General features: G+C 51.3%; 1 protein-coding gene across 5 annotated transcripts in view; it reads right to left on the bottom strand.

Moving 5' to 3' along the window:
* The window catches only part of WHRN (whirlin), a 94,843-nt gene that overhangs the window by 14,291 nt on the left and 57,601 nt on the right, over window positions 1-22,951 (bottom strand). For 2 of the 5 annotated variants that reach the window (XM_058694395.1, XM_058694396.1), the window contains exons 4-8: window positions 7,018-7,220; window positions 5,903-5,939; window positions 4,473-4,685; window positions 3,488-3,697; window positions 896-928 (exon numbers count right to left, since the gene is read on the bottom strand). In XM_058694395.1, the coding sequence (XP_058550378.1) occupies window positions 896-928; window positions 3,488-3,697; window positions 4,473-4,685; window positions 5,903-5,939; window positions 7,018-7,220 (696 nt within the window). The remainder of the gene's footprint in view (window positions 1-895; window positions 929-3,487; window positions 3,698-4,472; window positions 4,686-5,902; window positions 5,940-7,017; window positions 7,221-22,951) is intronic. The other 3 variants (XM_058694398.1, XM_058694397.1, XM_058694399.1) reach the window with 2 other exon arrangements.

The following is a 22,951-nucleotide window of genomic DNA, read 5'->3' as shown; positions in this document are numbered from 1 at the left end:
AACTACTACTATCATTGAGAAAGGCCCCAACTGCGCCTGGGTGGCTCAGTCAGGTAGGCATCCCACTTTGGCTCAGGTCATGATCTCAAGGTTTGTGGATTCGAGCCCCACATTGGGCTCTGAGCTGACAGCTCGGAGGCTGGAGCCTGCTTTGGGTTCTGTGTCTCCCTTTATCTCTCTGCCCCTCCCGAGCTTGTGCTGTCTCTCTCTCTCTCAAAAATAAATAAATAAGACATGTTTTAAAAAAGGCCCCAATTATTAATATGGGCCAGGTTCTGGGCTGGGCACTAGGGATTCAATGGTGACTCCAGATATCATCACTGCTGTGGTCAAGGGGAGTAGCCAGCCAGGCTTGTAAACATTATTAGAATATAATGAGACAAGAGTCATGACAATAGGAAACCCCGGAGGCTGGAGGAGGCACAGGGAAGTCAGAAAATCAGGGAAGTCTTCTGGGAAGAGGGAGCATGTGGGTGTAGGGGGCTGATGCACACGTAGGAGATAGCCCGGCCATGAGAAGTGGGAAGGAGAACATTCCAGACAGAGTTTATAACGTATAAAAAGGCCAAGAGATCTCTCAACAGCCCCACAGCACAGAAATGATCATCCTCATTTTATAGATCCTAAAACTGAGCTCAGAGAGGTAAAATCACTTTCCGAGGTCACACAGCAAGGGGGTGGCAGGGCTGGGGTTTAAGCTGAGCACATTCTCATTCCAGAGCCTGAGGAACCCTGATGAACTGGCAAACAGGAGAGACCGTGAGCATCAAGGAGAACCCCAGTTCCCCACCGGGGCTGGGTGCAGACGTAAGGGAGTGGCAGGCAGGGCCACAGCCCCGGACCTCCACCCTGGCTAAGGGACTCCCACAGCCCCGCCCGGCAGGAAGGACGGTACCTCCATCAGGTCTATTAGCCACAGCAGCCGCTCCTGGGGAGGAAGGGTGGGCAAAAGGCAAAAAGAAAAATACATCAAATAAATATTAGGGATGGGGTGGGTATAGCAGTAAACCTTCTGCCAAACATGCATGCATGCTCACACACACACACACACACAGAGAGAAAGGCAACACAAACACGATTCTCTAAAACCCCTTTTCTATTTCCTTTAAATGTTTTGGGCAGGAATAAAAGACGGATGAAGAAAAGGCTCTGCTGCTATAACTGGGACTCTTTCAGTATAACTGCCTCCTTGAAGGAAACAGGGGCCACCAGGGCTCTGCAGAAATGACGCCTGTCCTTGAGAACCCCTGTCAGAAGATGGCCATTCCCCTTGGGGCAACCCTGGGACTTGCCAGCAGGCGGGGCTGGGTCATCACCTCCGTTTGGCAGATGGAAAAACTGAGGCTCAGAGAAGAGAAGTGACTTGTCCAAGGTCACACGTGTTAATGAACGGCAGAGCCTGAAGGAGGACCTTGTTCAGGAGACTGGATCAGAGAAAACCTGGATTTCAGAGGGGCCCAGCCCTATGCCCGCAGCAAAGATCTGAGTCTGAGGGATAGAGCCCCAGGCCGTGCATGTGACAGCACCTGAGACTGGATAACATTGGAGGGGGGTGGCAGATCCTCAGCCCAGTGCTTTCCAGAAGGCTCCAAGTATCTGCAAGGCTGCAGACACAAATCCTCAAAGTGGTTTTCTCCAGCCAGGTTGGGGGAAGTCAGTTAAGAGCAGAGGCTTCCCCTGCCCTAGGGGTGTGGACGGCAGTTCTGGGATGCTAGTGCCAATAGGGAGATTACTCATCATTTAATCTTCCCAAGAAGCTGGGCACAGCAGCATCACTGCTCCGGTGCAAGTGGGGAAACTGAGGCACTTGGCGGTAAAGCATGGAGCCAAGACGGGTGGGGGGCCAGTACTTCCCAGGTATGGGGGAGACCCCTGGGCTGGGACAAGGCCACTGCAGGCCAGCACTCAGCTGGGCATAATAGTTACCCTGACTGCCATCAGAGCCTTGGGCAAAGGACCTTGGGCCATTCTACCTGTGGGGAAACTGAGGCCCAGAGAAGCCAGGGCTTAAACCTAAATCTCCTGCTTCCCAGGCTAGAACACGCCCCATCCCACCCACTGGACCTCTCACCCCCAGAATTACAGGCTGCAATCCCCTGGTTCTAGAGCACTGGCTCATGGCTCCTGAAGCCCCACAGGGACATTACCAAGGCCAATCTCAGTGGAGTCGGACCCACAGGGAAATGGCCCCTCGGGCCAGCTCCCTGCAACCCAAAACGTGCTCATCACCTGGGTGTCACATCAAAGCATGTGCACAGAACCAAACACACAGCCCCAGGAGGGGAACAGCCTCTTCCCTGTCCCCGAAGTGATCTGCTCATCCTGGACCGTGACATTGCTTCCAATGCAGCCACATCCAGAGCCCTAGAGGAATGCCTGGCAGCTTCCTGGTCACCTCAGGAAGGGACAAGGACTCCTGGGGAGGAAGGTGACTCAGAATGGTAGGGGTAGGAAGCAGAGGAATAGAAGTTGCTCCAGAAACTCAGATCCTCAGAGCTCAAAACAAAACAAAACAAAAAAGCCACGCTGGGAGACGGAGTCTGCAAAACAAAGGGAGCCGCCCCAGGGCCGTTTCCTGGTGGGTGCAAGCTCATCCGTGCCCACTAACCACCGGTATGCAACCTTGGACGTCACTGCAACCCTGGAGCTCCTGTTCCTCCAGCAGGACAACTAACTGCGTCTGTGCTGAGTCGATTGAGATTCCACCTGTAAGAGCTCCCAATTCTGCGTCTGGAGCAGCAGTGCTTGAGAAACATGCTTTCCCCTGCCCCTTCCACAGGAGAGTGGTGAGGAATGATCCAGAGACAGGAAAGGAGAGCATGAGCCACTCCAACTCTCCTGACCTCCAGCCCCGCTCTTCCTACCAGAAAGACGGTGACACCTGGTTCCCATACCAAGCAGCAAGGCATTTTCTCTGCCCCTTCTTGCAAAGGCTTCCTGGGATTAATTTGCCTCTAAGCATCCTGGTGGCAGAACCCAGGATGGACCAGATGCTTTTCTGGAGGGCTGGCAAGTCTGGGTGAAAGTCAGGGTGGGTTCCAAAGACAAGAAGGTGTATCTCGGGGAAGATGCCATCACCGTGACCACCATGAATGCACTGCCACGGTTTCTCGTGGGACCCTCCCACGACTGTCACTATTTTCTCTATTTGTCTCATTACCGGCCTTTTTCTCCTTTATCTCTGAGCACACCCTCCCCACCCCCCCACCCCCCACCCCCCCCAGACCATGAGCCCAAGAGGCAGGGCCACATCTGCCTCGTTCACTCGCTGTCTCCCACAGCCGTGCCTGGCACGCATCAGGCACTCAGCGATGATGGGGTTTTTTCCCAGGGAAGAAACTGAGGCTCAGAAAGGCAAGGCACAGAGCTGCTAAGGGGTGGTGCTGAGATTCACGCCTACGTCGGTCTCACTGCAAAGCCAGTATCTTGGCGCCCCACCCTTGCTGGCCCTCAAGCCAGGGCCAGGGCCGGGGCCGGGGCAGCTCACCCTGGCCGAGCTGACAGTGGTGGAGGTGCCGTGGCTGCCTATGGATGAGCCCGTGTCGCTGTAGGAGACTGTGGAGTAGGTGTCCCCGGCCCCAGGGCCCGGGGGCTGCCGTGCCTTCATGGACTCGATCTCCCGCCTCAGCACCAGGTGGTCGAAGCGGTCCAGGTCTTGGGGGGAGATGGTGCCTCTCACCTCGGACAGGAGCGAGAACTGGGCATGGGACAAACAGGGCACTCAGCCCGGGTTTCGCCAGCAGATGGGACCTGTCCCCTGCTACCCCCAATGACCTGCGTGCCAACTTGACCACTGGCCTCCCTCCTTAACCCCCTGTGGCTCCCCACTGTCCTAGAAGAAGTCCAAGCACGATACCCTGAAGGCCGGGCCAGCATCATCTGACTCCTGCTTCCCTCTCACCCTGTCCTCACTGGCATCTTATCAGCAAGCACGCGTGACTGCAGCTCCCTGAACACACCGGGCAGCCCCTGGCTGTCCCTCCCACCCAGAATGCCCTTCCCTTAAGCCTTCCCGCATGCAACTGCTCCCAGCGGATTTAATCACTTCTTCCTTTGTGCAGCTTCTGGGCCCCAGACTTCCTTGAGAGCAGAGCAGGGTTCTCAAAGCTGGCAGCACGGCACAATCGCCCAGGAGTTGTGGCAAACTCCCATCCACGGATATATGGAGTTAACCAGCCCGGGGGGTGGGGCCCGGGCACTGCTTTTGAAGAGCAATCCAGATGACTCTAAATGTATGCTCAGCATTGACAGCTATTTCACTGGGGCCCCCATCACCGGGGACTTTAACTGACTATGTCCCCAGGAGTCTATGGGCTGGCTTTCCTGGCTGCCTCGGTCACCAGTCTCTGCCCAGGGCTGTTTCAGCCCAACTCTTTGTGGGTTCTCACTAGAGGGGTGGGGGACGGAGGGAGGCAGGGAGGATGCCAAGCCCTGGAGGACTTTTGCCTTGCCCCTGGAGGGGCTCGGGTCACCTTGGCGTGCGTGTTGAGCAGCTCGAACAGGGCCATGACCAGGGCTTCCACGGAGACACCGCCGCCACGGTACTCCTCCAGGTAGTAGGCCATGGTGGCTCGCTCCTGCTCATTCAGCAGGTGCCGCGCCTGCTCCTCCAGCAGCAGGCGCGTCTGGTTGCCCAGGCTGCTCAGGGTCACCTGGGAGCCAGCCGGGCCCTTGTAAAATCCCAGCTGAAAGACAGGAAGACGGGGGTCTGGGAATTCTGAACTGCTCTGGGACCAAGTGGCCAGGCCACGCCAGTGACCACAGTGCAGAGGGATGAGGTGGGTCCCTCTGTGGCCTCGGCCTACCCGGTGCACCTGCAGGAGACGTTAGTTACAGGTCCGTTCTCAGACCACGAGGCCGTGCGCAGGTGCAAACGGCATTCACGCCTTAGCCCGCACTTTGACATACGTTATCTCATCAGATCCTGAAACCAGTCAGAGTTGAGCAATTTTATTATGGCTCCCAATTTATTCTCCAGGTTTCAGTATCTCCCTTGGTAAACTGGGGTGTATAACAGTAACCTTACTTCCAAAATATGGTGCAGATCTGCACACACTCTCCACCCCCTCCTCGCCACTGCCTCAGGAGTCACTGGGAGGTGTGACTAAGATGCCATTGGGGGGGAGGGTGTCCCCGCTCCTCCTCTCTGCCTCCCCCATCACCTATGCAGAGCTGCTGAAATGATCTTGTAATAATAGGAATCGCGTCGTCTTGCTCCCCTGCTTAAGCCTTTCCGTGGTTAGATGCCAAACCTCTTACGGGCCTACAGAGCCCCATGCGATCTGGGGACCCTGCCTGCCATCACTCTGTTCCCCGCTCCTGTTTGCTCGCCACACCCCCTTACACTCTCCTTGCCTCCAACAAGCCACCTTTTTGGCACAGCAGGGCTCTGGCACATGCTGTCCCCTCGCGCTCCTGCACCGGACTTTGTTCTGGCTACTCCTATGTAACATTCAGTTCACAGCCCGAGTATCGTGTCACCGATTCACAGAGTCCTCACTCGCCCCTCTGCCTCTCACCACCTAAATCAGGTGTCCCATCTGTTAGTCTCTCCCACGCTCCCCAGCACCTTGCCTGATGGCACTGAACGTCTTCTGTGATTAGACACGTGTGCAGGATTTTTTTTACGTGTGGGGGTCTCCTTCACTAAGTATACCCTCCTCCATGAGGGCAGGAATTGACCTATTCTGTTCAGTGCCATTAGCCCTGGTACCTGGAACCTGGTGGTGCTCACAGATGTGTGAGGAATGTAAGGGAGGACGGACGAATGGACAGTCGGCGGGCTGCTCAAATGAAATGAGATCATGCACGTGAGTGGCTCCATGCATCTGCCAGGCCCAGAGCCCCCTACACGGGGGTGTATGAAGAAGCTACAGATAACCAATGACGGAGAGCTCCCTACCTTGTTTGTCCCTTCCGTTGTAAGATCCCCAGGAAACCTATGAGAAAGAGAAACGTGTTCAGCTGCATGGCCGAGCAGTTCTAACAGGCACCAGCAAGGGAAAGGCCAATCTGGAGCGGGGTGAGCAAAAGTGTTGAGAGAACCATGGCCTCCACTCGCTGGGGCTACTCAAGGGCATAGGAACCCCTGGGCAGATGAGCGGCTTCCAGCCCCCTCATCAAGCACGGGGGCAGCATTTCTAAAACCACGCGAGGTGAACTCCTGGCTCAGCAGCCCTACAGGACCAGGCAGGTAACACAAGGACAGGAGACAATAAAGAGCAAAAGACCCGTGGCCTCGGGATCAAGGCCAACCCTAGGGAGGGTGGGTGAGGACAGGGGCCAACTGGAGACCCAGAGATGCAACTCGCAGGTGTAGCTCAACTCCAGCCCAATTTCATGAAGAAACATGCGCTCAAGCCGCTAGAATTCCTGATTTTAAAGCAGCAGCCAGAAGTCAGGGTTTTTGTTTTTGTTTTTTGATGGGAAACCGGATGCCTTTTTAAATGTTGGCAGCTAAATTAAAAAATTATGATACCGTGCTGGTGAACAAGAAAGGAGACAGGAGAGAAGGAGGGAAGAAGGGGAAGGAGATGCTCTGGGTGCATCTGGCCCGGGAGGCCACCAACCAGTCTGAGACTTCTGATTAGAAACCCAAAGCTGACGCATGAGGCTATCAGCAAGTACACAGCCATCGGCAACTGTGGTCACTTTATGACTCCCACGACCCTTTTCCTCGGGTGACTCACAGGGTTCCTCATTCCCAGAGCTGGATGGGGGCAGGGGTTATGCTCCCCACTTTTCAGACGAAGCATCTAAGGGCCCAGGATTAAGTTAAGTGATTTGCCCCAGGGAAATACAGGATAAGAGAGTTGGCTTATGCAGTTCAGCTTTCCATGGGAAACGGGCCAGGAGAGGAGAAGGGATGTGCCCAAGGTCACACCTTACAAATGCAAAGGACCCTGGGATGGGACCCCAGGCTCTGAGAATCTTTAGGGATCGGGGTATGCTGAAGGGATGGGAGGGGGCATCACTGGCTTTCGGTCCCGGGGCTCAGAGTGAGCAGTGCTGCCAGACCCTGCTGAGTTCGTGGTGGTGTCCCCAATCCGGGAACTGGCAATCCACTTGGTCTCATCCACAGTGGTGCGGGCATGGGGCAGCCTCCCGACGTCCTTCACCGTCAGGATCAGGTGCTGGGATGACTTGAGCAGCCTGACCGCCTCGTCATGCAGGACGTTGAGAAAGCTCCGCCCGTTGACCTCCAGAATCTGGTCCCCAACCTGCCAAGACCACCAAACAACAGAGTAATGCCTGGGCTGCTTGTAGACACCGACTCATGCCAGGGGCTTCAGAGCCCCGATCCCGGTTCTCCGCCTGGCCAGCCCGACGAGGAAGTCATGGAGGCCCAGAGAGGTTATGAGGATGCCTGAGGGTCACACAGCAAGTCAATGGCAGAGTCAACTTTCCCATCCTGATCTTGAACCCATGCTCCTGTCACTAGAAAGGGCTACCTCCCCTCGACCTAGCAATGATTTAGAGAGGTGGATCTACAAGATTCCTGGGGGTCCCCTTATCTAGAAGAAAACAGCCATCCCAGAGGCCTGGTGGGGGATGATACAGGGGGGTAGGACTCGGGGACAGATGTGAAGGCATACTTCCATTACTTCCTTTCTCGCTTCTACAGGGTTGAGATGTTTACCTCAGGCATGAGCACATTTCCTTAAAATACAAACAACAGTTTCATTTACTCACGAAAGAAGCAGTAAGTGAGAAAAGTAGCCTCCCGTTAAAGCAATAACATGTTGCTTGGATTCTTACAAGTAGGCAGTTTTATTTTGTAATGCAAAAACACATTTTTCACATTAGTGAAAGGATTTAAAAAAAAAATAAGAGGAAAAAAAGTAGCTGCCCCATAAAAATAAACCTGAGACAGAATTACAAGAGGCTGGAGGGGAAGACGGCTTAGAGTGAGGTGGGGCATCCGACAGACTCCCAGAATGGTCCACACGGAAGGTCGGGTGTTTCTCTTCCCTGCTTCTCCTGGAGGGGGCGCCCAGGGCTGCTCCCCATCAGGGCCTTGAAGGGCAGCCTCCTAACGCCGATCATTCCTGCCTTCTTTTCCTTCTCTCCAGCTTCCCAGCCTGCTTATGGCACAGGACCAACCCCAGAGGGTTTCCCCAGCTTTTTTCAAAGCAGAATTTGGAAAAGGCGAGCCACTTGGGAATTTCGAAGAAAAGGAGGAGAGAAGAAGATGCAATGATGAGGCTGAGGATCAGAACCCTGGTCTCCAGTTTCTTGTCTTTCCTTCAACACCTCGCCTGCAGGTGGGGAGTTTCCAGTACAGAAAGCGGAGGCAAATGCAGTCTTGGCGTCTCCCCTCTGCACCAGCGCGGATGTGCTCTGAGAAGGCCCGCCGCCCCTTTGCCCCCACAAGCCCCTTCAACATATACCTCGCACCTACCAGGCGCCAGGCTCTGTGCGGGGACACTGTGCTGAGCAAGACAGCCCCGCCCCTGCTCTCCTGCTGCTCCAACTCGAGAGCGGGCTCAGTTTGGGGCTGTAATTGGGTTCTCCCATCAGCCTCTCCACACGGTCCCCGGGGCCCGGCGCACAGTGAGATTTCGACAAAAATTCATCCGATGAATGAAAAGTCAGACACTCGTTCCCAGCACCAGGACCATCTCTGCGGCAGCCCAGCGGCGCCCAGAAGAGGACACCAGCCTGGAGCCCCAGGTTCAAGCCACTATTCACCAGATGCTGACTGTGCATCGAGTACCTTGTTCATCCCTTTGTACATTTTTTCCTTATTTAATATCCTCAACATCCTGCAAAGGAGGTATCACTGCTCTTCACGCCACCGGAGAGAAAACGGGGGCTCAGAGAGGTTAAGTAAATAGTTGGCGGTCACAGAGCTAGTGGAAAGGAGGCAGGCAGACCCACGCTGACATGGCCCCAAGGCCCTAGAGCCTTCTCCTACTCAGCTGCCGTCAGGAGCTCTGCCCGGGGACACGCGTCCAAAGCCACCATCCTGCGGTCACTCCCCAGCCCTGCCTGCAGCACCCAGGTCTGAAAACCTGCCCCATTGTCACCTCTGCCTTTACTCCCCCTGGTAACCCTTCAGCAGGTGTCACCCAATCTTCACCTCCCCCCACCCCTGGGGGCCCCCAACCTGGGTCTCCTTCTCCTCACACCTAGGTTCCTGAGCCAGCACCCCTCCTCCGTGCATTAACTTCTAAACTGGCCTCAGCCCTGGTGCCAGGTTAACTTGCCCTCGACTTTTTGCTCGCACGACATCCTTCTCTGCTCCAAAACCTCAATGACCCACCACGATCCAGGAGGCAGAAGAGCACTAAGGGTTAAGGGTTTCAAAGACATCAGACCCGGGTTCAAATCCTGACTCTGCTACTTCCATGCCCTGTGAGCTCAAGCAAATCCCCCAAAAGCTTCTGTGCCTCGGTTTCCTTGGGCGTAAAAATGGGGTGCTACCCCAGAACTGTCCTCCTCCGCATGCCTACAGCATCAGCGTCGTTTCCCAGTGTCCCCAGAGATACCTCCAATTCTCAGTCTCTTTCTGCCTCTTTGGACTCCCTTGGTGTGAACCCAGGCTCCTGAGAACTTAGGCGGCCCCAGCTGGTCTCCTTGGGAAGAGCCTGAGATGAGACCCAACACCTGGTTCTGGGCTTGGCATACAGCAAGCGCTCAATAAGTGCTTATGCACCAAGGTACAGATTTTGCCACTTCCCGCCCTGGCCTCCGCAGCCCCATCCTGGCCTCTGGCTTGGCTTTCTCAGATGCTTAGCAGCAGAGCTTGCAGAAGAACTTCTGCGGGCTCTTGGGCCTTGCTGAGGATGGAAGGCGCTTCCAGCACCCTCCGGCCCCCTGCCCCCACCTCGTGACACGGCCTGCCGTGTGTTAGCGCCTCCACCTCAGCCCTCTGCACAGGCCCGCTCGGCCAACCCACCTGCCCCTACAGCTCTGGGCTGCAGCCCCAGCCTGTACTCTCCCTCTGCTCAAGGGTTCTGGCTCCTTAAGTATCTCTGTCAAGAGCTTTGGCTTTTGTTAAGCTAAAGGAATCAATTTTAATCTTCCTCACACACTTTATTTCCATCCCAGCAGTTTAATTAAAGGAACTAGCATCTGAGAGACCAGATATGTCAGGGCATCCTTTTGTGCAAAAGCCTCTCCCTGCAGGTCCCGGGGAGGGGGAGCCAGGGGAAGGACAACTCAATTCCATGAGGTCTACCCAGCCCTCCAGAGAGGCTTGGTGGGGAACATCTCAAACTCTGCATGGGACGAATATACACTAAAATAAGTACTCACTGTGGGGCACCTGGGTGGCTCAGTCGGTTAAGTGTCTGACTTTGGTTTGGGTCATGATCTCACAGTTCATGTGTTCGAGTCCCACGTCGGGCTCTGTGCTGACAGCTCAGAGCCTGGAGCCTGCTTGGGATTCTATGTCTCCCTCTCTCTCTGCCCCTCCCCTGCTCATGCTCTGTCTCGCTCGGTCTCTCAACAATAAATAAATGTTTTTAAAAAAATAAGTACTCGTGGTGTATCTGAAACAAATTTCAACAGGAATCATCTATCTATATATATATATATTATATATATATATATATAATATATATATACACACATATATATATATATAATTTTTTTAATGTTTATTTTTGAGAGAGAGAGAGGACAGAGGGCAAGCAGGGGAGGAGCAGAGAGAGAGGGAGACACAGAATCCAAAGCAGGCTCCACGCTCTGAGCTGTCAGCACTGAGCCCGACACGGGGCTCGAATTCACGAGCCGTCAGATCATGACCCGAGCTAAAGTCAGACGCTTAACCGACTGAGCCACCCAGGCGCCGCGGGCATCCTATATTTTGATTCACTCATCTGACAACTCTGGGGTGCAGTATCCGTAACCATGGGGGGGGGGGGCGCTGATTTAGCACGGTGGCTTCCAAACTCCAGTTATTCTCCCCGGCCCTGAGCCTGGCACCTGTCATTTATTCAGCCCTGTGAATTACCCCCACACTACTTCCTCCAGCCCCGCCCTAAGATTAACATCCATGAAACCACAAGGTTGCCGTGCTAGTCCTATTTTTCCTTCATGCCTGTTAAATAAATATGTCTCTACCAGATTTGTGGGAGGCAGCGCGGGGCTCGTGTGTGACCCATTTGGGGAACAGGTATGAAACAGGAGTCACACTGGGGAAACCCCCCATGGGATGGGGGTATGTGAGCCCACCTTTTCCATCTCCTTCCAATCTTATCCGGTCTTTCTTCTTCTCCCAGGGTCTGTTTCAAAACCGAAGTTCTAGACAGGGCTGGCTTCGGGGGCCCACGCAGCCGCCCACGGCATCTGAGTTGGTCTGAGATACTCCTGTGTCTCTGTGCCCGCTTCTCACATCCTCTACTTGCTGGAAAGCTTCCCAGGTCCGACAGCCCTGTCAGCACAGGGATCTGCATGCCCACTGTCACTGAGAGTCCACAAGCCACTTCGAACAAATGCAGCACCTCCCTGGCTGCTCAGAGCCACATGGGGCCGCCGGGGTGTAGAGTCCCGTCCCCATGGTGCAGCAGGAAGAGGGCCCCGGTTCTGAAGCCTGCTGACGGTGAAACAGGCGCAGTGTGGCCCTGCACTGCTCTTGAGTGCACTGAGTCTCAGTGTTCTCTCTGTGAAATGGGATCAAAACTACCAGCAAGGCCCAGGAGGCCATGAGAATCCAACCGGACCAGCAGCGTGTGGTGGGCTTTGATCGCCTTTCATTCGCTTCCCTTCAAACGCAGGGGACGAGTTCAGAGATGTTAAGCCACTTGCTCAGGGTCCCTGGTCACACAGGATGGGAAAAAAGAGCCAGCATTTGAGCCCAGCTTTTTGCAGCTTCTTTGCACCACTGCCACCTTTTTCTCGGCAAGTCTTGGCTCGGTAAATGGTGACGGGAGGGGAGAAACCCATCCTCCCCACTGTCCCAGTCTCGTGCCCATTCGCTGCCCCTTCCCCTTGGGTTGTACGATGTGAAGTGGGAGGTGGCATGTTTAAAGACCTTGATCGGGCTCTTTCCTCCCGAAACTAAGAGTTCTGTGTGTTTATTCATTGCACTGTTACTTTCTCTTACCCGCTGAGGCCACAAGTAGAGAGGCAAAGACACTATGACTGCCAGGGCCTTCCAAAGGGTCTCCTAGATGGGGAGACTGAGGCCCAGACCACACGGGGATGTGGCTAGGGCCACAGCGTGAGGCAAAGGCAAAGGCCAGACTCTGAGGCTAACTGACCATGAAAACACCCACACCGCCCAGAGCGCAGCGGGACACGACCCCTGGAGAAGGAGAGACCCATGCAGTGTGACCGAGTGTCTAATACTGTCCAGCCTGCAAGCGGGATGCCGACGGGGAGGGCACGGAAGGACAAACGGATAGAGGCGACTTAATTAGATTTGTCACCACGGCCACCGTGTTTATCACCAGTGATGGAGAGGCAAGGGGCGGGCCACAGATGCCCATTCTCTTCAGGGAGAGGAAAGACTCCTCCATCGTCCACAGCCCATCAAGTGACAGGCTCAGATCTGGGACACTCCGCAAGGACAGGGCACTGGTCTCCCCTGAACTTGACCCATCGCCAGGAAGTGGGAGTTCACTCCCTCTGGGTCTGAGGAAGGCACAGAAACACTCAGGAGGAGGCCCCTGGAGCAGCAGAAGGTGGTCAGCAGGCTTGGGAGTGACCCACCTGAGCAGGTGGTGGTCCCCTCTTTGTCCCTAAGAGACCCAAGGGGAATCCGTCTACTGCTCTAAGCCCATCTTCCCTCAAAACACGAACAAGGCCACCTCTCACTAAGTGGGAGGGCTTGTGGCGTGTGGTTAGGGGCACACACACAGGAGCCTGCCCTCTGGGTCTAATCCCAGACTCTGCCGCTTACTGCTTGTGTGACCTGGGGTGATTTCCCCACTCGCTCTGTGCCTCAGTCACCTTCCCTGGAAAATGGGGATAGCATCAGTGCCCACCCTTATAGGTTTCAGGGTTAAATGACTTAATCCAGCCTTTACTGTAGCCCCAGCACCTAAGAGAGCATCTGGTACATAGTAGGTGCTGAGTGCACACTTACTGAATGGACACATATAAAGCAGGCAAAACAGCAGCTAGCATCCAGTAAGTGCTCAATAAATGCTAGCTGTGTTTCTGAGAAACCATGCGTGTACCCCTGAAGTGGCTCTCAAATACCTCTGGGACTCTCAAAACCATACCCTCTGTTTTCACCTGCCTCCTCCCTGGGCCCTGCCTTCAGCTTCGAATCACACATTTTGAGCACATCTCCGAGGCACACAGTGTTATCCCCATTTTACAGATGAGGAGACTGAGGCCAGGAAGCGGAACGACCAGGGGCTGGGATTTAGCCTTCGCTCTGCCCGCCTGCAAAGCCCCTGATCGAGCCAGTCACAACTCCTTTAGGAAAAACCAGACTATCCCTCTGTGTTCAATTCTTCTTCCATGTCTCAACCCCTGAGCTGAGCCCCTGAGCCCAAAGCATGGGCTTTTCGGCATGCACACAGTAGGTGCTCTATTCCTGCCTGGTGAAGGGACTGAAAACAGAGGAGCCAGAAGAACTGGTGGCAGGATGGCAAAGGCTCTGAGCTCCACCCCCTCCGCCCCCCAGCAGGGGGAGTCAGGACAGAAACCTGCTAACAACTGGATCTGGGAGTCCGTCCCCCCAGCACACATGCCCCGTTGCCAGCCGCCAGGCAAGGACCCTGATGGAAGCAGTTTTAGGGTGATCTTTGCCTCCTTCCCGAAGCCTTTATTGAAATGGCTTTTGCAGCTTCCAGTGGGGACCCCGCTGACTGTAGCATTACCACAAGGAAGACTCAAATCCCACTGAAGGATTTTATTGCAATTATGAATCTTTAATAGTCTTCTGTGCCAGGCATGAAACTTTAACAGGTTTTTGTAGGGGGTATTTTTTGGTACAAGTGAGCAATGCAGTTTTAATGAGACAACATTAGTTTTTCCCAACAGTTCAGAAGTCAGTAAACCTTGTCCAAATTAAAAGAAAGAAAGAAAGAAAGAAAGAAAGAAAGAAAGAAAGAAAGGAAGGAAGGAAGGAAGGAAGGAAGGAAGGAAGGAAGGAAGGAAGAAAGAAAGAAAGAAAGAAAGAAAGAAAGAAAGAAAGAAAGAAAGAAATCAAGGTAAATGCTCAGAAAGCTCCTGGAGCAAGCTGGGGGCACGGGCTGGGCCTGGGCGAGCACCTCACACAAGCCTCTGGTTTAGTGCTCTCACGAGGCAGGACCCAACCAGAAATACCACGGATGGAACCAGCAAAGCCGTTGCATGCTGACTTCTGGAAGGTCCCTCCTCCTTCCGGTTCCTTCTTCCGACCGTAGCTCAGTTGTTGTGGGTACTTGCTTATTCTATTAGGGACCTGGGCAGCCCTCAAGGATGGTCTGCTCTAACGCCCACACCGCCAATGGAAAAGCTGAAACCGGAAAGGATAAAGCACTTCCCCAAGGCTGTACCAATCTGGAGCTCCTTCCAGAGGAGAGTCTGACATCCAAGTAAACCTATCAGGGCAGTTACAAAGGTCAAACCCAGGGGGAGTAACAGGTATCCACCCCACCGCTCACAACTGAGCTCTAAGCTTACGCAGTACCGCCCCAGGCATGGAATGGAATATCCGGTTTTATAGAGGAGGGTGGTGAGGCTCAGAGAGGTGAAGTCACTTGTCCAAGGACACCCAGCAAGTTGTACAGCACGATCTGAACCTAGACCAACTGCTATTCTGAGCCCCAGACTTGTATTTGCCCATTTAACATCAGGTTGACTTAAAGGCACTTGCGACCAGCACTGTCCAAAAGAACTTTCTGCAATAATGGCAATATTCTCCATCGGTACCGTCTAATACAGTAGGCACTTATTTAAAATTAAATGGATTAAATTTATATAAAATTAAAAATGCATTCTCCTAGTCACACCAGCTTCATTTCCACACGGCTCCCATCCCCGTGCTCAATCCCCAAACCTCCAAAAAGCCGATCCCTTCCCCTCCGAAACAGTCTCTAATCCATTCACTCCCGTCCGTCTCCACTAAGGCACCCAGGTTCTGGCCGGCAGGGACCCCCGCCTGGACCACTGTCATGGCTCCGAACCCGCCTCCCTGCTTCCACACTCAACATCCTCTCCCACACGCTCCTCTGACGGGTAATTTTATGTGTCAGCCTGACTGGGCTAACAGATGCCCACAGAGCCGGGAAGTCATCATCTCTGGGTGTGGCTGTGAGGGTTTCAGGAAGAGATGAGCACCTGAAGTGACAGACTGAGTAATGAAGTCTGCCCTCAGCAAGGTGCATGGCAGAGACCAATGTGGAGGGGAACAAGAAGGCAGAGGAAGGGCGAATCTACTCGCCCTGCTTGAGCTGAGACACCCAGCTTCTCCTGCCCCTGGAAGGCAGTGTGGCTGATTCTCAGACCTGAGGACTCAGACCGAGGTTTATATCACCAGCCCCCGATTTTGGGGCCTTCACACTCGGACTTACATAATCGGCTCCCCTTGTCCAGGCCTTTGGACTTGGACCGAATTATACCACCAGCTTTCCTGGGTCTCCAGATTGCAGATGGCAGATGGTGGGACTTCCCTGTCTCCATAATCACATGGGTCAACTCCTGTAATAAATTTCATCTCAATTTACTTCTCTTGATCTGTCTTTCTATCTCTCTGTCTCCTATTGGTTCCGTTTCTTTGGAAAACCCTAACTAATATACCTCCTTATGTGGCAAAGGGGTCAATTTAAACTGCAAATCTGGTCTTGTCATACTTTCCTTAAAACATCCCACTGACTACTAAGCTCCCTTACCTACCCTGAGAGGGGGGTCTTACTTTGCTAATCCATCTCATGCTTCTCTCCCCCAGGCATTTTCCAATCCACCCACACCTGTTATGTCTCAGTTCTATGAACGGATGGAGCCTCTGGCCACCCCAGGGCCTTTGCACATGCTGTTTCTCTGCCCAAAGTTTCCCCCGACCCCATTCCTTACTTAGATGACTCCTAGTCAACCTTCAGGGGTCAGTCAAGAGCCTTCTCTGACCACCCTCCCCCCCAAGGCAGGTACACCTGGTCCCCACCCAGAGCACCAGGCAGCATGCCCTACAGCACTCACCACGGGTGAGATCATGCTGAGCTGTAAGCACTGAGTTCAGGGCCAGTGTGCCTTGCATGGTATTGTGAGAGGCACCCAACAAATAGATGCCTGACAGACTCAGCAAGCCAGTGAATAAACAGTTCAATGAACGATGAACAAGCATACACACAAGCAAGCAGTCCCCTGCCCCTTCTGGTGCCTGTAGACAGGCAGGTGACATTTTCCGTTTATATAAAGGTTTAGTTTGACAAGGCCAGGGCATGTAGGGAGCTGGGAGCTAGCAGTCCAGCTCTGTATGCCGCGGCAGGGAAAGAATATCCGCCACCCCCACTTTTTTTCAATCAAATGGAAGGCAAAGAGGTAAGAACACAAATCACAACTTTGTTTCAGCTGGAATTACACCCTGGAAAACGGCACACACTTATTCAGTCCCTCATTTTGGGAGACAGAACATGGGGCGGGGAGTAGAGAAGAGACGTCACGGGCCCAGGGCCTCCCAGGACCCAGCCCTATCACCTGCTTCGCGTTGCTGTGGGCCTTCAAGAATCCGAGTTCTCCAGTTCAAACCCACACCCTTACACACAGAAGCAGTAACCAGCCAGAAGATGTGACAGCAGGGGAAGCCCCATTTATTGTAGCAACAGAAGACAGGAAGTACTTGAGGATAAACTTAACAAGAAGTGTGCGACAACTAGGCAATGAGAGCTTTAAACACTCCAAATCAACTTGACAAAGAGAAAGAAACTCCCCTGTTCCTGGAAATGAATCAGCATCCTTAAGATGCCCTTTCTCGCTCCACTGAAAATTTAACATTCTCCCAGTGAAACACCAACAAGCTATTGTTAGGTAAGCTGATATAACAGCTCATGTGAGGGGCACCTGGGTGGCTCAGTCGGTTGAGCCTCCGACTTCGGTGCAGGTCATGATCTCGTGGTTGACGTGTTCGAGCCCCACGTCGGGCTCTGGGCTGATGGCTCAGAGCCTGGAGCCTGCTTCAGATTCTGTGTCTCCCTCTCTCTCTGCCCCTCCCCCACTCACGCTCTGTCTCTCTCTCAAAAATAAACATTAAAATTTTTTTTTTTAAAGTTCACGTGAAAGAATAAACCGGCACATGTAATTAAGTCTGAAAAGGCTACATACTGTACATTTCAACTCTGTGACAGTCTAGAAGAGGCAAAGTATGGAGACAGAAAAGAGATCAGCATTGCTGCGGGCCGGGGAAGGAGGGAGGGATGATAAGTAAAGCACAGGTGGTTTTTTAGGGCAGTGACCCTCTGCCGTCTGATACTGTAACATGTGCGTACGTGACATCCCACATTTATCGTTAAAACACCCAAAATCTGTACGACACCAGGAGTGAACCCTAAAGTAAACTATGAATTTAAATAGCAAATAACAAGAGTAACAAAGGCATCACTCCTGGCTCATCATTGCAGTAAGTGTGCCACACCTAAGACGTTAACAATCGGGGAAACCGAGTATGGAAAGGATGGGGAGGAAGATATATGGCAACTCTGTACTGTTTTGCTCCATCATCCTGTTCATCTATAACGGCTCTCTCAGGGCGCCTGGGTGGCTCCATTGGTTTAGCATTCGACTCTTGGTTTTGGCTCAGGTCACAATCTCGCGGTCTCCTGAGTTCAAGCCCGGGGTCTGGCTCTGTGCTGACAGCACGGAACCTGCTTGGGATGCTCTCTCTCTCTCTCTCTCTCTCTCTCTCTCTCTCTGCCCTTCCCCCACTCACGCGGTCTCTGTCTCTCTCAATATAAATAAATAAACTTGAAAAAAATAAAATGGCTCTGAGAAGGACTCTAGTAACTTTTTATTTTGCATTAAAAAAATCAAAATGCAAAAATGGCTGGAAAACTCTGATACGGAAGAGCTATGGGAGGATGTACCAGATACTAATGTCTGCTCTAAGCCTCTGTAATTCGAATGGTGGGGCACAGACTCATGAGTAGAAGAACAGGCAGGAAAACAGCCTAGAAATAGGCCCACAGACACATGGGGGTGGATTATATGATAAAAGTGATGTTGCAAATCTCTGTGGCAAAGCTGTGCTTTTAATACATAGTACAGGGACAAGAATGTCACCATTGGAAAAGAGATAATATGGATCCATATCTTATACCCTACACGAGAATAAATGCCAAACAGATCAGAGATCCGAAGGGGAAAATGTACTTACGAGTATTAGAAGAAAAAATGGGTACAATCCTCTGTATCTTGGGCCTAAGGAAAAGTTTTCTAAAAAGAACTCAGATTTAATAAAAGAAAGGATTGATTATTAAGCCAAATGATTAAAAAAAAAGGAACTTTCACACTGAAAAAAAAAACTCGATAAGCAAAGTCAAAAGAAAATGACAACCAGGGAGGAAGAACCATTTGTAACACAGATCACAGACAAAGGGCTGATTACTATAATATATAAAGAATTCTTAAATTTTAGGGGGAAAAAAGATGCAAAATTCTGATAGCAAAAGGACAGTAAAAAACATGAACAAGGTAAAAAAAAAGCCATTAAAAATGGTCCTGACATGAAAAAAGAAGATGTTTAAGGTCACTTATAAAGAAAATCGCAAGATAAAGCTACATCAAGATACTGTTTCTCGCCTGTCAGATTGGAGACAGTTACAAACTGCACAATACCCGTCAGGACAATACCTGTCAGTGAGCGGTGGGGAAGCAGGCATGTGGGAATGCAGGTACAGCAGAACTTACAGGTGGGCCTGGGTACTCCTCGACAAACTATATACTATGTATTTACCACCTGACCCAGAAATCCCACTTCTAGAAATGTGCCTGAAAGGTACACTGCCAAAAGCAAGAATGGAGCACCCGGGGGGCTCAGTCGGTTAAGCGGCCGGCTTCGGTTCAGGTCACGATCTCGCGGTCCGTGAGTTCGAGCCCCGTGTCGGGCTCTGTGCTGACAGCTCAGAGCCAGCAGCCTGCTTTAGATTCTGTGTCTCCCTCTCTCTGCCCCTCCCCCACTCCCACTGGGTCTCTCTCTCTCTCTCTCTCTCCAAAATAAATGAAAACATTAAAAAAATTCAAAAGAAAATACATATGCGCAGTTATTCTTGCAACACTGTAACTGTAACATACAGAAAAGATAGCCTAGATGCTCGTAGAGAGGGGAGTGCCTGAATGAGGCACGGTGCAGCCACACGGTTGGGGGGCCATGCACCTGTGAAAAAGAATGACAAAGATTTCCGGGTGCTCACATGCTGGGATTGCCAGGATACTCAATTTTGAAAAAATCAAGGGCAAAAGAAGATCTATGGCGCCCTACCTATCCAATAAGAAAGAAGAAAGTATACAAGTATCTGCTTGTTATTTGCACAAAGAATCAGGAACAGAACACAATCTGGTTTATTTATTTAGTGACCTCCAAGGAGGGGGTGGGCACCTGGAGAGGGGGAGGGGAAGAGGGGGAGAAGTGATACACTGAGTACACCTTTTGGGGAATAGTTTTGATGTTTCAGTTATTCAAAATGTAAAATTAAATCAATACAGATGGGGAAATCCCTCCTGAATTCAGGAGAAACCAATAAATCTGTTTCAAACGGATAACAGAACCAAGCTAAAGAAGAAAAAGAAATAATGCAAGTAACATCATCCTTTGCCTATAAACCCTCTGTTTAAAGACAAAAGGAACTGCAAAAATTGCAGAAACTCAGCTTAGGAGGTTTGCTTTGCCCAGAGGTATGCATGTGGCAATTCTAAAACCACCTCTGTGTCTTGTAAGATTGGGCAAATGAGTGAACACGGAACCATGCGGACGGGAACCAAGCACCTCCCGAGGGCCAGCACCTGCGGGTGTTGGGGGATACGGTACGTACTGTGTTAGTTTCCCATACAAACTATAGGTGAAAAAATTACCACAAACCGGTGGCTTAAAATAACACAGACTTATTATCCTACAGTTCTGCAGGTCAGAAGTCTGACACGGATCTCACTGGGCTAATATCAAGATGGCAGCAGGCTGTGTTCCTCTAGGACACAATCCCTTTCCTTGCCTTTTCCAGCTTCTAGAAGCCACCCACATTCCTTGGCTGGTGGCCCATTCCTCCATCACCAGAACCAGCCTCTTCCAGCCAAGTCCTTCTCCCATGGCCATCTCTCTGGTCCTCTCTTCTGATTTCCTTCCCAGCTTTTACGAACACTTGTGATTCCACTGGACCCACTTGGATAATCCAGGATCAGTTCCCCATCTATCTGAGCAACCTTCATTCCATCTGCAATCTTAATTCCCCTTTATCGTATTATCTAACACAGTCACAGGTTCTGGGGATGTAGACACATCCCCAGATGGGGGGGAGGTAGACACCCCCGGGGCCCTCTATTCTGCCTACTATGTGGGCGGCACTCAAAACACAGTAGGCACTCAGCCAAATAGAGCTGAACACTGAACAGCCCATCTGGGTGAGGAAGGGCTAAAGGGACACCCGGCACTTTGCCAGCTGGGGCCACCTTGGTTCAAACTTGCTAAGAAATGTTTGGCAAAATGGTGCAAAAACCCTTGCAGCTTTACTTCTAGGAATGAACCCCAAGAAAGTCATCACAACTGATGAGGGAAACAAGGGCAAGAGAAATGTAGCTTGAAGTAAATCTTACAGCATGCAGCCCTCTGTCAGACACCTGAAACACACACAGCGTGACCCTCCTCAAGCAGCTCATGGCTGCCTTACTTCCTTAATGTTTTTGTTTTATTAAAGACTAAAAGTAACCTTATCTTAACAGCAGCTAGCCCCTCAAGGTCCTGAAAGCCTTGCTTTCAAATTCCTTAGAGGCTTAACGCTCTCCCTAACTCCCGATAACTTTAAAGTATATAATCAGTCACCCCTCACAGCCCCCGTGCAGCTCTTTCTGCCCACAGGTCCTGTCCCCATGCTTTAATAAATCACCTTTTTGCACCAACGATGTCTCAAGAATACTTGCTGAGCCTTTTGCTCAAGAACCCCATCAACAACTACACAAAACAAAAGAATTACCCCCCCCCCAAATAATAATAATTATTTGGACTCCCTTCTAAATGTCTAGGAATTGATCAAATACCGTATGGTATATCCATACAGTGATAGTATAAAACCATAAAGAATAATATTGTAGAGTAGTTTTAGTTTTCTCCAGCTAAACTTTTTATTTATTTATTTTTAATTTTTTTTTTTAACATTTATTTATTTTTGAGACAGAGAGAGACAGAGCATGAACAGGGGAGGGGCAGAGAGAGAGGGAGACACAGAATCTGAAACAGGCTCCAGGCTCTGAACTGTCAGCACAGAGCCCGACGCGGGGCTTGAACTCACAGGCCGTGAGATCATGACCGGAGCCGAAGTCGGATGTTTAACCGATCAAGCCACCCAGGCGCCCCTCCAGCTAAACTTTTAAAAAATTACAAAACAAACATTCACTCACAGTAGAAAACAGTGAAACTTTAAAAAGGGGGGGGAGGTATATACAAACTGTATAAATCGTGCTCCTAAAGCCCCGTACCCTTAAAAACCCATCTCAGGCCCTCAGGCTATGACTGGAAAGTAATCACCAGTAACAACGTGTTGGGCCTCCTCCCAGGCCTTCTCTCCACATGTGTAACTAAGTACCAATGAATAGGTTTCCCTTATTTAAAAAAAAAAAAAAAAAAAAAAAGAGATCACGTAAACACTCTATACCTTACTATTCTGCAAAGGTCCTCTGGACACAGAAGAATCTTAATGCTACCTGGTCATGGAGGGCGGGGCAGAGTAAACAAATGCCAATTTTATTGAACTACTGTTATGCATGTGAGCAGGGCACCCGGGAAGGGCAGACAGAAAAATCGTCACAGTAGTTTATACTTAAGTGCAGGATTTTCTACATCTTCTCCAGTGAACATACTTTACTTTTGAATTTTGAATTCAGCTGTTAAGATAGGATGTAAACATCGCCATCTCTTGGCGGTCCTCAGCTGTATTAAAGGGACAGAGAAGGGGGGCGCCTGGGTGGCTCTGTCGGTTGGGCGGCCGACTTCGGCTCAGGTCACGATCTCGCGGTCCGTGAGTTCGAGCCCCACATGGGGCTCTGTGCTGACAGCTCGGAGCCTGGAGCCTGCTTCGGATTCTGTGTCTCCCTCTCTCTCTGACCCTCCCCCATTCATGCTGTCTCTCTCTGTCTCAAAAATAAATAAACGTTAAAAAAAAAATTAAAAAAAAAAAATAAAGGGACAGAGAAGGAATATGCCCAAATGTTCATAGGAGTTGTCTCTGAGGAGTGACGTCCAGGCTATTTTACTATTTTTTCCCAACACGTTGTGCTCCTTAAAAACGAGCAGTGTTCTGTGTCACTTACGTCTCAATACAAATGTATTTCCCCTTTTATTTGGGAAATGATCAAAGAAAACATACTATGAAAGGCCAAACTCCTAAGGTTTTCGGACTAATTAGAGAAATTATATTTCCAAAGGATAAAACCTGATGGCATTATTTAACTAGACCGTATTCAGAAATTAAAAACAAGTTCTTGATATTCCAGAATCATTCTTAGATTAGATAACAGAGGCAATTTTCATTTCAAGCTCTTTATTCACTTTCTGCTGCTTTTGAGATTATATGTGGAGATCGTTTTGTTGAGGGGGAAAAGAAAAACAATCCTCGAAGGAAATGTAAAGATTGGGGGGTGGGGCATGGCTTAACATCTCCCTCAATGTTTCGGGGTCTGGGGAAGAGTGGGCGGGACCCTTGGCAACTGTGCTGTGCCACCCTGGAGAAGAACCTTCTTTATACCACCCGGCCAAACCAGCGTGTCTCTTAATAATTTGGGGTGAATCATTCCCGTCCCCCCACTGAGCTCAGCAGCCTGCTGGCACGCACAGGCTTGGAGGCAGTTTAAGCCTTTCTGGAAAAATCCTCTG

This window comes from Neofelis nebulosa, chromosome 12, assembly GCF_028018385.1.
Source record: "Neofelis nebulosa isolate mNeoNeb1 chromosome 12, mNeoNeb1.pri, whole genome shotgun sequence".
NCBI lineage: Eukaryota > Metazoa > Chordata > Mammalia > Carnivora > Felidae > Neofelis > Neofelis nebulosa.
Note: the sequence above shows the minus strand (reverse complement) of the source record. Positions and strands in the feature narration are given on the sequence as shown.